The following is a 14,498-nucleotide window of genomic DNA, read 5'->3' as shown; positions in this document are numbered from 1 at the left end:
GTTTTTGAGGCTTCAATACTTTAAAATTCTATTGCTGGCATGGCATCATGCTAAAACAGCAAGGACGAAATTGAGACAAAAAAAGACATTACAGTGCTGTACATATACAGTGCTGAAAATGTGTTGCTAGAAAAGCGCAGCAGGTCAGGCAGCATCCAAGGAGCAGGAGGATCGACATTTCGGGCATGAGCCCTTCTTCAGGAATGAGGAAAGTGTGCCAAGCAGGCTAAGATAAAAGGTAGGGAGGAGGGACTTGGGGGAGGGGCGTTGGAAATGTGATAGGTGGAAGGAGGTAAAGATGAGGGTAATAGGCCAGAGTGGGAGTGGGGGCGGAGAGGTCAGGAAGAAGATTGCAGGTTAGGAAGGTGGTGCTGAGTTCGAGGGTTGGGACTGAGACAAGATGGGAGGAGGGGAAATGAGGAAACTGGAGAAATCTGAGTTCATCCCTTGTGGTTGGAGGGTTCCTAGGCGGAAGATGAGGTGCTCTTCCTCCAACCGTCGTGTTGCTATGGTCTGGCGATGGAAGAGTCCAAGGATCTGCATGTCCTTGGTGGAGTGGGAAGGGGAGTTGAAGTGTTGAACCATGGGGTGGTTGGGTTGGTTGGTGCGGGTGTCCCAGAGGTGTTCTCTGAAACGTTCCGCAAATAGGCAGCCTATCTCCCCAATATAGAGGAGGCCACATCGGGTACAGCGGATGCAGTAAATGATGTGTGTGGAGGTTCATGTTTGTATGTGGAGGTGCAGGTGAATTTGTGGCGGATATGGAAGGATCCCTTGGGGCCTTGGAGGGAAGTAAGGGGGGAGGTGTGGGCGCAAGTTTTGCATTTCTTGTGGTTGCAGTGGAAGGTCCTGGGAGTGGAGGTTGGGTTGGTGGGGGGTGTGGACCTGACGAGGGAGTCACGGAGGGAGTGATCTTTTCGGAACGCTAATGGGGAGGGGAGGGAAATATATCCCTGGTGGTGGGGTCCGTTTGGAGGTGGCAGAAATGAAGACGGATGATATGACATATATGGAAGTTGGTGGGGTGGTAGGTGAGGACCAGTGGGGTTCTGTCCTGGTGGCGATTGGAGGGGCGGGGCTCAAGGGCAGAGGAGCGGGAAGTGGAGGAGATGTGGCTGAGCATCGTCGACCACGTCTGGGGGGAAATGGCGATCTTTGAAGAAAGAGGCCATCTGGGTTGTTCGGTATAGGAACTGGTCCTCCTGGGAGCAGATGCGGCGGAGACGAAGGAATTGGGAATATGGGATGGTGTTTTTAAAGGGGGCAGGGTGGGAGGAGGTGGAGTCTAGGTAGCTGTGGGAGTCGGTCGGTTTATAGTAAATGTACATCGTAAATGTAAATACATCGTATCATCCGTCGTCATTTCTGCCACCTCCAAACGGACCCCACCAACAAGATTATATTTCCCTCCCCTCCCCTATCAGCGTTCTGAAAAGACCACTCCCTCCATGACTCCCTCATCAGGTCCACACCCCCCCCACTAACCCAATCTCCACTCCCGGCACCTTCCCCTGCAACCGCAAGAAATGCAAAATTTGCGCCCACACCTCCCCCCCTTACTTCCCTCCAAGGCCCCAAGGGATCCTTCCACTCCTCCATCGCCAGACCATAGCAACACGACGGCTGGAGGAAGAGCGCCTCATCTTCCGCCTAGGAACCCTGCAACCACAAGGGATGAACTCAATTTCTCCAGTTTCCTTATTTCTCCCCTCCCCCCACCTTGTCTCAGTCCCAACCCTCGAACTCAGCACCACCTTCCTAACCTGCAATCTTCTTCCTGACCTCTCCGCCCCCACTCCCACTCCGGCCTATCACCCTCACCTTAACCTCCTTCCACTTATCGCATTTCCAACGCCCCTCCCGCAAGTCCCTCCTCCCTACCTTTTATCTTAGCCTGCTTGGCACACTTTCCTCATTCCTGAAGAAGGGCTCATGCCCGAAATGTCAATTCTCCTGCTCCTTGAATGCTGCCTGACCTGCTGCGCTTTTCCAGCAACACATTTTCAGCTCTGATCTCCAGTCCTCACTTTCTCCTGTACACATACAGTCACAAGTAGTGTTGCAACAGACATATTGGGTCCAGGGAGGAGAAAGTAGCTTGTAGCAAAATATCATTTGTAGAAGGGAAAGTCATGAAGTTCTCCAAGAAGTGGTATATTAAATCTGAGCAAAAGTTGAGTCTGAAAACAGGCTCATATTTGCTGTTCTTCATGATTTCCACAGTACATGAGTTTTCTCAAGGGTCCAAAATAAATTGTCTGTATGCTTATTGTAAGTCAATTTAAAACAAACTGGAGTATTCACAATTTTAATTAATTTTACTAAGGTTCACAGCACTTGATTCTTCAAGCTATTGTTCAGTGTTCTCTGGAATTTTCCTTTCACTGCTGATCTGACAATGCATTGATGGCTTCCACCTACAAAACTGGGAAAGCTGCAACAGTTTAAGACAGCACCAATACTCAACTGTCTATTACAACATTTAACTCACTTTTCAGCAACAGATCCAAATGCATTCCAAGACTTCTAGAAATGAGTTAATACAATTTGTCCATTTCTGATATTCATGATTACCACAGGATCTTCTTCAGAGGTGGCATGAGGAATGCTGCCAAAACTCAAAGTCAAGGTCATTGCAGTACTTTTACACTAGACCAATACTGTGCTTCACTTAGCCAACGGGAAACATATATCAGATAATTAGCAGACATCCTTCATTAGTAACACCCAATTACAATATCAATTCTAGGAGTCATTCTATGATCAATAGACCTTTAATGGTTAAAAACATCCTCCAAAAAAGATGTTTATTAACTTACACCACACACGCAACCATTCAACACAATACTGATTCTGCTCCTAGGGAGCATAATGAAGCAGAAAGCAACAAATCCTTAATTGTGTACTTTTTCATACCAAAGGATGGAGTGATTCCATAAGCTACATACTAAGGGTAGCTTGCTATACAACTCTTGCAGGTTGCTTTAGAAATTACGTTTCTGATTTTAAAAATACATTGGTTTAAGTTTGGAAGAATATCAAGCCTTCTAGAAACTTGTTTTTCCACTAACTTATTTTCAATATGCAAAGCTGAACACTCAAAGCGAATATTAAAATTGAAACAAACTCATCTGCTGCTGATCTGCATGGATGATACACAATTTCATACAAAGTACGTATGCTTCACCTGATGGGCAAAGAGGAAGAACAGATCACATTAGAATACAACAAAGCCTATATTATTGGCTAATGATGGTAAAGCCATTAACTGTACAACACAATTGCATTGCAATGATGTAGATTAGTGGAGGAGGTAGGGACCGATTGGTTAAATACTATCCACACTAAAGTATTCACTACATTTCAGTAGGCTGGGCTTGAAAATTTCTTCTTTTACATTACATTTTATAAAAATATCCTAAAGTGGCAAAGTATTAAGGCACTGCACTAACATATTTTACATCTTTTTGTACATGGAAAACTAAGGTGGAATCTATATGAAATACTATACCTTGCATTATGTTAATTATTCAGAGTTCATTCCCAGTCTGCTGGCACATACGTACTAGCCACAATAACAAGGTAACAACATACAGTTTTGAGGGTTTTTATTGGTGAAAATATTACAAACAAGTTCACATGTTTGTTTTCAAGCTATTCTGGAAAGCATCCAAACCTTCTGAAGTTTACTCTTTCAAGGGGTGAAATAAACAGAACAAGAATATGGAAGAGTCACTTTAGGAAATGCAAGAACCCACAATGCATATCCATTGGATACCAACATCATCGATAATGACTACATGTATCCTTCACTGAGAAGCTCTTCCAAACCATCCATGTCTGATGACAACACCTGACTCATGGGTTTGGAGGCAGAAGTGCTCACACCTCTTGTAGCCTGACTGCCTTGGTTCCACTGAGAATTATCTTGCTGGCTGGACTCTCTTTTGATATCTCGGCTGCTATTCAGGAGCTTCTGGCTCTCATTGAAATACTGATTTGGATGGGTTAGGGAAAATCCAACTTCGTCAATCTAAAAAGCAGAAAGAAACAAACTAAAAATTTGGCAACTTTAAATTATACATCATCACACTGCATTAATTTCAAAATGACAACACTTATCCTACACGCCAAGTCATTAAACAGATCAAGAACAGTATATGGTTAACATTTCCAGCATGTACTTTATGAAAATCAAATTTTAAAATGTTACTTAAGAAGAATTCAATGAGGAAAATAAAATAAATTGAGTTAGATTAACCATTTTCAAAAGAAAACAGAAAACAACGGCACGCAGGTTCAAATTATACTGAAATGAAACAAAATTAGTTTTGTCAAATAATTATGGACAATATTTTTAACAAACTAATAAATTCTTTCAGCCTCATTTACTCTGCATAAAATATGAAACACAACAATTTATTGGCACTGGACTTGTAGGGTGACAGTGTATTCAAATGAGATTTCAATTCAAACTTTAACTGGTCAACTTGCTTCGAGCTGTTACAGCAGCAGTATACGACCTCAATATTCTAGTCAATCCCTTAAAACCAAAGTTCAATTACACTGGGAAAATTTAACCTGATATATAAGTCAAAGATGAAATTATTACTTCCAACTAAAAAAGACAATAATTTGCATTTATATAACCATGTCCATCAAGTTATGATGCCTCAAAGTGCTTACATAAGAGTCATTTTTGTATTACAGATGATGCTGTGCTGACAAATAATATACTGAGGTATGGCCAATGTCGCATGCAAACATTTCCCTGGAGTGACAGGACTGAAGGTAAGGACCAATACAAGATAAGATACACCAAAGAGTGCAATGATTTTGCCAATGATAAGCAATATTTTTCCCGTGGAGCCCAGTAAAGATCCAGAAACTTCTCCAATGTCTCAAGGCTCAAATAGGCAGCCATGAAGGAATTTCCCTAAGAAATCACTGCACACAGTGAAAATCGACTTAACTACATTGAGGATGACTTGACCACCTTCAGAGATGTAGAACAACTTATTGCTCTGGAAACCCTTGGTCTTTCTTAAGCATCAGGTTTGTTTTGAAAAGAACAGTAAAGTAATCCAGATGACTTATGGAGAACCATCACCTTGACAGGGTTTAGCTCGATGACAAGTCAGCACTATCAAAGCATATTGCCTAGTAAAATATCCGCTGAACTCAAGTTCAGGAAAATAAAAGACACTTGGCTGAATCAGAAAGCAGATGCATTTTGGTCACACGCAAACCACAAAGGCTGTAAAGAATTCCATAATGCTCTGAATTCTGTCTACATGGGCCTTAGTCCACTAATACTTCATTAAATCTCAGTAACAAAGACAGGACAATATTGCTGATAGAAATAGCTCAAACTCTAGAAAGAGGCGTAAAGCACTTTACCAATGCCCTCAACTGGTTTTTGTCTACCAATAAAGGAGTCAAAAAGCCACCACACTATGCTATCAAGTGCTCTTTTGATAACTGTCCTGTGCTAATAGAAACACAAATGTAATTAAACCTATGTTTAATGGCAAAGCTCCAGGAACTGACACTATTCCAGCTGAGGTCTACAAGACTAGAGGGGCAGTGCCTGTATAAGAAGTTCAGTGAACTTTTTCCAGTCTCTGTAGGAGCAGGAAACCAACCTGCACAAATACAAAGATGCTTCCATTAGCCACCACTACAAGTGGAAAGGAATGCACTTCTCTCCATTGCTGTCAAAATCTTCACCAGAATCCTCCCAAACCACTTTGTGTAATATCTTAACGTGGGTCTGCTGCCAGAGTCAGGGCTGTTTAAAAAAAGGTTGTGGAATCAGCGATATGGTGTTTCAAGTTAGCTCCAAAAGAAATGACAAGAACAGAACATGAAAACAATAGTCATGACAGTCTTTGGAAGCAATAGAGAAATTCAACTGCCCTAAAAAAATTCAATACAATGCTTTGACAGTTCCACAATTACATTTTTGTCATATCCTGGACAACGGCAAGTCTTCTAATCCATTGTTAGTCACAAATTTGATTAAAAGCAAATTGCATGTTCACAGCAAATTTCTTCAGCATGTTTTTGTTTACCTATGCTCTCCGATACCTTCCTTCATGCTGATCTGGCATCACAATTACATATCATTTGGTCAGGGAGCTGTTAAATCTGAGAAGACTCCTGGCAAAGATCAAAGTACCCAAGGACATATTTTACAACTTCCTGTGAGCCAATAACTGTGCACTAACTGCTAGTTCAGAGCTGGAATTGCAGCAGAGCCTGACTTGTTCTGCAATGCATGTAACAACTTTGACTCTCAGTTCAGCCCCAAAAAAAATGTCTGAGGTACATATCAGGTTGCTTCAGGGAAGCCCTAAGCTCCATGACCAGAACCTGTCATCAATGGATAAATTGACTTGTATTGGCAGCACATAGACTATTACAAGAGTCATCGAAGCAAATCAAGTGTAGCCTTGGGCAGACTTCAAACATAAGTTTGGGAATGAAGGCAAGCAAATTCGCCAACCAAGCAAAGTTTATTTCGCAACAGTCCTGCACACTGTGCAGGTGAAGCTTGGACTATGCACTAAAATCTTGCCGAGAAGTACAATCACTTGCATCTGAGGTGACTTTGGGAGCTTCTGGAGATTAAATGGCAGGACAAAACACCAGATACTGAGATGATCAGCAAGATTGGCATACTGTGGTCATCTTCACCTCAAAGGACAAGCAAGAATGCAGCCAACAAAGTCATAGAGTTGTACTGCATGGAAATAAACCCTTGCCAATCAGAAATCCTAAATTTATCACATTGCATTTGCCAGCATTTGGTCCATATCCCCCAAAACCTTGTATTCATGTACCCATTGAGATGCCCTTTAAATGTTGGAATTGTACCAGATTTCACTACTTCCTCTGGCAACTCATTCCATAATTACACCGCCCACAGCATGAAAAAGCTGCCCCTTAGATCCCCTTTAAATCTTTTCCCTCTCACCTTAAGGATATGCCCTCCAGTTTTGGATTCCCCAACCCTGGAAAAAGATCAGTCATCAAATATTACATTGGAGAGCTTAACTAGTCACTATAGCTAAAGATGAATTAGAAACCAATAATCTGACATATAATCAAGTTCAAGTTCTCACAAGCAATAACGAAAAGAATGGTAGAAGCAGATTCAAGAGACTTTCAAAGGAAATGAATTTATATTTGAAAAGCTTGCAGAGCAAGAGAGAGAGATTGTTTGGATTCTCTTTCAAAAAGCAGGCACAACGATGCTAGGTTGAATGACCAACTTCTGTGTGGAGAGATACTAAATATCCCAGCTCAATAATATAGAATTATCATCAATTTCTTTGTAAACAAATATTGGATTAAAATAATTTGTTAAATAAACAAAAGCCTACAATGATCAAAACTTGAAAAGGTCACTACGTTCCAGAGTTGCTGATCCACTGCCTGAGCATTAAAACAGTTCATGAAACATTCCTTTCCAAAGTCTGTATAACAAAATCTTAAAAGACCAAACGAATTATTTCATTTTTTTTTAAACTTAAGGGTTGAAACAAAAGTCAATGCCAATAAAAATGGCATTTTTAATTATGTTGTGCCTTTTACCAAAATGCATCTTTCAAGAATTTTTAAATTTTTGTCTGTTACCAAGAATTCTTGGTTTTGTTATTATTGTTGCTGTTGCTGCACAAAGAAAAGGAGGGAAGATGCGCTAGGGAAGTCCAGGACCAGCAGTAACCTCCAGCAGATGCTGAACAATGCCCACATGAAGGGGAGCAAATTAGTGCAGATGCTGGAATCTCTACTGAAATCAGAGCTGAAGAAGTCATCTAGACTCAAAATGTTAGCTTACTCTCTCTCCGTGGATGTTGCCTGAACCACTGAGATCTCCAGCATTTGTTGTTTTCAGTACACACAAAAAGGCTGCAGTTGAAGGTCCCTTCAAGATGCACAAGAGGATCAGATTCTATCATCCTCAATGCCATTTCCAGCAGTTGAGCGAGGTGCAGTGATATGGCAGAAGTGCAGACGGGGATGGTCCTGGGACACTGTGCTGCTCGAATAGAACTTACTACCTGAAGGGGTGGATGGTCATCTTTTCCCAGGGGCCAACAAGATGATAACTTGCAAGGAGTTAACTGGGCACATGTAAGGGACTATCCACCCACAAATGTGTAATGGCCGTCACCGAAGCAATCTGTGCCAGATTGCACTGGTTCATCTTTATTCCCTATAATGAGGTCTATGCTACAGTGGGCTTTGCCAACATAGTTGGCTGTCTCGGTGCAGGGTACTATATACTGTTAACATCATGTTGAGAGGCTTATGCGCAGCTGACTTAATCTATAAGAAAATGTTCCATTCTATCAATGTGCTAGTTATCTGCGATCAACAGTGACACAGCATAGAACTCTACACCAGGAGCCATCAGAGCCACCCCCATGATGCCCGTACCCTGGAGAACTTTCTTCTTCTTGCTAGGTTTGAGTGGCCAGATGTCTTACAATGATGGTTACTCAGGAGACAAGAGCTATCCTCTGTAACCACAGATGACGAGTCCATTCCACAATTCCCTTACTGAGAACTGATACAGTGCTGCTACTTCAACCAGGGCCTTTGTGGAGCAGATGACAGGTGTGCTAAAGATGAGGTGCTTTTACTTGGGTCAATCTGGGAGGCTATACAGTACAGGGTATGCTCCATAATTCTAGCATGCTGTGTTCTGCACTACTGGAGCAGGCAACAAGAGAATCTTCTAGGGAAGAAAATGAGGATGTTTAGCAGGAGGAACATCACCTTCAGCATGATAGAACACTGCAGTATCAAAGACAACAAATAGACAGGATTCAATTGACATTTGGTTCCAGTAGATCAGGATTGAGTACACTCGGATGTAAAGTCTTTGGTGTTTGACAGGCTCCAAGAGGCAAATGTAGCTTATGTTTTTTTTGTTAGCTTTTGCTGTTGAAGAATAAAAGTGACTGGTTTGAAATGTTTTAAGGCTTCCTCGAATGTAATGGACCAACAGTGGACATTACAGGAAAAGTAGCAGTGCCACAATCCTGAGAAATCCTGGTAGTGGTAAAAATGCTACCAACAACGATAGAAAGAATTGGATATGTGGCTTGGCACAGGGTTAATGAGGCAAGTTTGGGACAATTGTGTGAAGAAACTTGATAAGCCGCGGAGACAGAAACCCACCATGAAACTCAACAAAATTGACACAGCCAATTTCTGGTGAAATTCAATGCATAAAAACAAATTGCAAAAGCCTCGATTGATCCTGAAAAAGGAAAGTAGTAACAAAATACATGTTGGTACTACAGTAAGAGTGTTGGGGAGTTAATAATGGAAAAAAAAAGAGTTAACCTAGTCTTCACAATAGAAAATATAAGTAACATTCCAGTATTCTGGTCTCCCTGCTATTGGAAAGATGTTGTGAAACTTGAAAGGGTTCAGAAAAGATTTACAAGGATGTTGCCAGGGTTTGAGCTACAGGGAGAGGCTGAACAGGCTGGGGCTATTTTCCCTGGAGTGTTGGAGGTTGAGGGGTGACCTGATAGAAGCTTATGAAATCATGAGGAGCATTGATAAGGTGAATAGCCAAGGTCTTTTACCCAGGGTGGGGGAGTCCAAACCTCGAGGGCATAGATTTAAGTTGTGGGGGTAAGATCTAAAACGGACCTAAGGGGCAACTTTTTCACGCAGAGAGGAATGAGCTGCCAGAGGAAGTGATGGAGGCTGATAAAATTACAACATTTAAAAAGGCACCTGGATGGGTATATGAATAAGAAGGTTTTAGAGGGATATGGGCCAGATAGTGGAAAATGGGGCTAGAAATTAGAATATCTGGGCAGCACGGACGAGTTGGACCGAAGTGTTTGTTTCCATGCCGTATACCTCGATGACTCTAAGTAACTGTAAATCAGGAAATAGAAGAGAGCGAGGAACTCAAGAAAATTACAATCACCAGGAAAATGGTGTTAAGAAAATTGTCGGAGCGGTGGCTAACAGCATAAATGGTGTTTTGTTACTTTCTAATATTTTAGTATGCTGCTACGTTTCATAGTAAAGAATGATTCTGTGTGGTTCCTGGGGGGGGGGGGGAGATCTCAATGATGGATTGAGTAGTGCTGAAAAGAAATGTATGCTGTTGAAGCACTTTGGCCTACACACATTGGGACAGGTACAAGAATGCCAAATTTCAAAAGAAACAATAAAATGTATACTCCATGAGTAAAAGGTGCTGACTGGTTGCTAAATCGACACTCATTGGTCCAGGTATTTCCATAGAAAATGCAAGGTGACTATTGTCCCCAATGTGGCTCTCTGAGTTTTCAGATACATTCAAATGAAGAAACTTGTCCTCTGCAAGAGAAAGGAATATATCCAGGCATTCAGCTCTTGTTGAATTTAAAAAAGCATGGGGGGGGGGGGGGCGGGGGGGCACAACAGTTCTCTAGCACATTCTTCAAAACTACACATCTGGCTCAAAGGTAGAAGACAGAGGGTGGTGATGGAGGATTGTTTTTCAGACTGGAGGCCTGTGACCAGTAGAGTGCCACAGGGATCGGTGCTGGGTGCACTACTTTTCATCATTTATATAAATGATTTGGATGCGAGCACAAGAGGTAAAGTTAGTAAGTTTGCAGATGACACCAAAACTGGAAGTGTAGTGGACAACAAAGAAGGTTACCTCAGATTACAACAGGATCTTGATCAGATGGGCCAATGGGTTGAGAAGTAGCAGATGGAGTTTAATTCAGATAAATGCGAGGTGCTGCATTTTGGGAAAGCAAATCTTAGCAGGACTTATGCACTTAATGATAAGGTCCTAGGGAGTGTTGCTGAACAAAGAGACCTTGGAGTGCAGGTGCATAGCTCCTTGAAACTGGAGTCACAGGTAGATAGGATAGCGAAGGTGGTGTTTGGCATGCTTTCCTTTATTGGTCAGAGTATTGAGTACAGGAGTTGGGAGGTCATGTTGCGGCTGTACAGGACATTGGTTAGGCCATTGTTGGAATATTGTGTGCAATTCTGGTCTCCTTCTTATTGGAAAGATGTTGTGAAACTTGAAAGTGGTGGAGCTGGTACTACATTTAAAAGGCATTTGGATGGGTATATGAATAGGAAGAGTTTGGAGGGATATGGGCCGGGTGCTGGCAGGTGGGACTAGACTGGGTTGGGATATTTGGTCGGCATGGACGGGTTGGACCGAAGGGTCTATTTCCATGCTGTACATCATATGACTCGCCAACCCTCTTCTCAGACACTATAATTTGTAGTATTCTTTGAAATTTGACATTCTTGAATCAGGCTTGATGACTGAAAGACAAAAATCTCCATTTTTTTCAGCAACACTCATGTTTCGTACTAGCGAGTGACAATAATACATTTGAACAAATTATACAGTGATGGACTACATGCACAACCCTTACATGGCAATGTGTCAATTCACCTCCTCAGGCAGCATCTCTACTGCCATAAGTTTTGATTCACGATCAATTTTCAATCATGTTCTATTTCGCCCTGACAATACTTTTCATGATTTTGTGTGCTCCAAGGATTCTACCGAACGACGATATGGGAGATAATCTTCCTTGGAATGTCCAGCAAAATCTTCATCATTTTTATACATGGTCTCACAAAATATAATTATTTAGATTCAATAGCCTATACTTAACATAAAACTTAATCTCAGCTGACAGTAACTGGCATAAATAATTGTAGTTTTAATTCCTTGAAAGGGAAATATTGGCCTAATTAATGTATCAAGACTTTGAGTGTTCAATTTTTTTATTTGCTACACCCCCTGAAAACAACCTAAAGTATAAAATATTGCTGAAAAATACTAAACATAAGGAATTGTGTCTCAGTAATAAGACCATCAAACTTAACAAATCACGACAGCTAATGATGGTTGCAATTATTCTTCTGAGACAGCAACTTTCATACACCAGTTCCAGTCACATCCCAAGGCTGACAAAGTCACTCTCATTACTGTGCAGTGCAAATTAAACATGTCCTTACATTGTGGGTTAGCTCAAAGTATTTCTGACAGGCCAGCTGGTAATGCATCCCCTTCACTAAATCCAGAATCTGTAACGGGAGAAAAAGAAAGAAACTTGTTGAGCTCATCCAATTTCTAAACTAATGGATAGCAACAATAGACATTTAAAATCTCTAGTGTCATTGTGACTAGAGCAATCGCAACTAGTAAGACAAAACATAACAGGGTACATTGGTCCAACAGTGCAACAAACTTCTGACACATTCTTCCTTAAGCTGAAATCCAACTACAATGAGTAGCATTTAATTGAGTGGAGATGGCAGATAAATGGAATATTGTCAGAGATTTCTGCTGTTCCTGTGATTCTAACTACACCTTCACAAAAGCTAAGTAGGACAAGGAAATGAAAGGTCCCAGTCTGAGCAGCTATTGCCAGTGTCACTGCAGGTATTGTTATGCAGCATGATGCCTAATTTGAGCTAAATTTAATCTATTTGCCTTTATAAAAACTGCCATTCTTATTGATTTTCTGCAGTAGCTGCTGAGGTCTGTAAAGTTTTTCCTTTATTATGCTACATAAATAGAATTTTCACTCACTCTGCACCAATTAGATCTGCTCCAAATTGGCAAACTGAGGAGATAACCATCCACTTACAAATGTCAAATTTCAAGATGTCTCCTATACGTGCCGGTTGCACTGTCAAACGCATGCACTCTTTGAATTTCAAACTCCCTGGTAGTTGTCGCTGAATATCACAGTGTATTAGTACTGGCAGGTGTTTCAACCAATGTCAGTGAGCAGGAGATCAAAGGAATCACATTGTTAAAAGTTTGGCAAAAATCTCATCCTTTTGATTTCAATGTTATTGTGAGCCCCTTCAAAAAGGCGTCCTTAAAATAATGGAAAGATTTTAATCTAACCAACAGTCAATCCAGATGCTTACATCTGTCAAATTCTTTAAACTTCTGATCTGTATGTTCTTTCCTTCTCACGCAAGGTAGCAACCAAATAAAATTCATCATAAGATAGTATGTCAAATGCCCATGAGAGCAATAAAACCTGCCATTGTTTTATATTTAATAAATTGAAGATAAAATAAAATAAATTTCACAGCTGTGTTAAGTTAATGCCCTGAAGACGATTCTTGGACTGTGGGTTGTGCTGTTAAATTAAAACATGAACACTGCATTGCTATCAAAACTTTCAAATGCAGGGAGGCATAAATGTCAACAGTCATTTCAAGACTTGTTCATTTCATATTGTAGGAGGCTGTGTTATAAACAAATGTTTGAAACATTCCTTACTGAAGGAGGAGCAAGAAAATTTGCATGATTCTAATACATCTTACCTGGAAGGTGAGTGCTCACTCAAAACAGGACTGAATAGTCAGCGCTATCAGAGTGCAACCCAATCTGTATCTGGTTCTTTCTATCATATGTAAAATCTGTTTGAACAAAATGTCTTTTTTTCCTCAAATATTTATATTACCACATGTCAAAAATTTGTTTATAAATGTACAATGAATGCCATGCATGGGTTGGGCTCATCTGAAATGTCTTACCAACAGTGGGTATTTAAGTGCAGACTCAGCACTATGGGTAAGAGGACAAAATGAGGTCACGGGTGCCCATTTGCAAAATGTCTTGGAATTTCCAATTGTCAACTGTGGTGCACTTGAACATGGGTACTCTGATTGCAGAACTGAGAAACTGAAGTAAAGTCAAACTGAAGTCAAGTCAAATGAGTCAACTTTCAGATGAGAGGTTCCAACCAATGCTCTTTCAGCCACGATGGGTGGCTGTACAAGATCCCACGGCCACTACCAAAACGAACTGGTCAATTTTTCCTGCTGTCCTGCCCAATATGTATCTCAGAACCATTAATATTAAAACAGTGAAGATTATCACATTACTGTAAGGCTATTCTCATGAAAAATCATCACTGCTTCATCTCCACAGATGCTGCCAGGCTTGCTGTGTGCTTTTAACACTTAGCTTTTATTTCAGATTTCCAACACCCATAATAAGACCAAAAGAGAAAATGCAGGGAAATCTCAGTAGGTCTGGCAGCATCTGTAAGGAGAGAAAAGAGCTGACGTTCCGAGTCTAACTGACCTTTTGTCAAAGCTAAAAAAAGGCTGAGAGAAGGTGAGTCATGGCTCCAGAAGCAAAGGTAGCAATAAAGAGGTGATAATGACAGTGCATAGAGAGATTATAGGGAGATGAGGAGCTGTGAATGACCAAGGCTGAAGCCATGTGACAAAATATGTGAGGGATGGGTGAATCAGAGGCAAAATGGAAAACAAGGGAGAAGGGTAGCAAAGGGGGAAGAGGAGAGGAAAAAGGTGATGAGAGAGTGGGGAGTGAGAGAAAGAGAGACAATCAAGAAATAGGAGGTACAGAACAGTGAAAAAATTTTTTTTTAAATAAAATAAATGAAATAAAATTACGGAGCAGAATGAAAACAGAGGGGTCGAGATGGGATAATCATCTG

General features: G+C 41.0%; 1 protein-coding gene across 1 annotated transcript in view; it reads right to left on the bottom strand.

Annotated features, from left to right (window-relative positions):
• Nucleotides 1-3,593: 3,593 nt before the first annotated feature.
• prim2 (DNA primase subunit 2) overlaps nt 3,594-14,498 on the bottom strand; it is a 198,138-nt gene continuing 187,233 nt past the window's right edge. Inside the window, exons 11-12 of the mRNA XM_043687444.1 lie at nt 12,025-12,093; nt 3,594-4,033 (exon numbers count right to left, since the gene is read on the bottom strand). Of these exons, the coding sequence (XP_043543379.1) occupies nt 3,797-4,033; nt 12,025-12,093 (306 nt within the window). The 3' untranslated portion in view covers nt 3,594-3,796. The remainder of the gene's footprint in view (nt 4,034-12,024; nt 12,094-14,498) is intronic.

This window comes from Chiloscyllium plagiosum, chromosome 3 (genome assembly GCF_004010195.1).
Source record: "Chiloscyllium plagiosum isolate BGI_BamShark_2017 chromosome 3, ASM401019v2, whole genome shotgun sequence".
Lineage (NCBI taxonomy): Eukaryota > Metazoa > Chordata > Chondrichthyes > Orectolobiformes > Hemiscylliidae > Chiloscyllium > Chiloscyllium plagiosum.
Note: the sequence above shows the minus strand (reverse complement) of the source record. Positions and strands in the feature narration are given on the sequence as shown.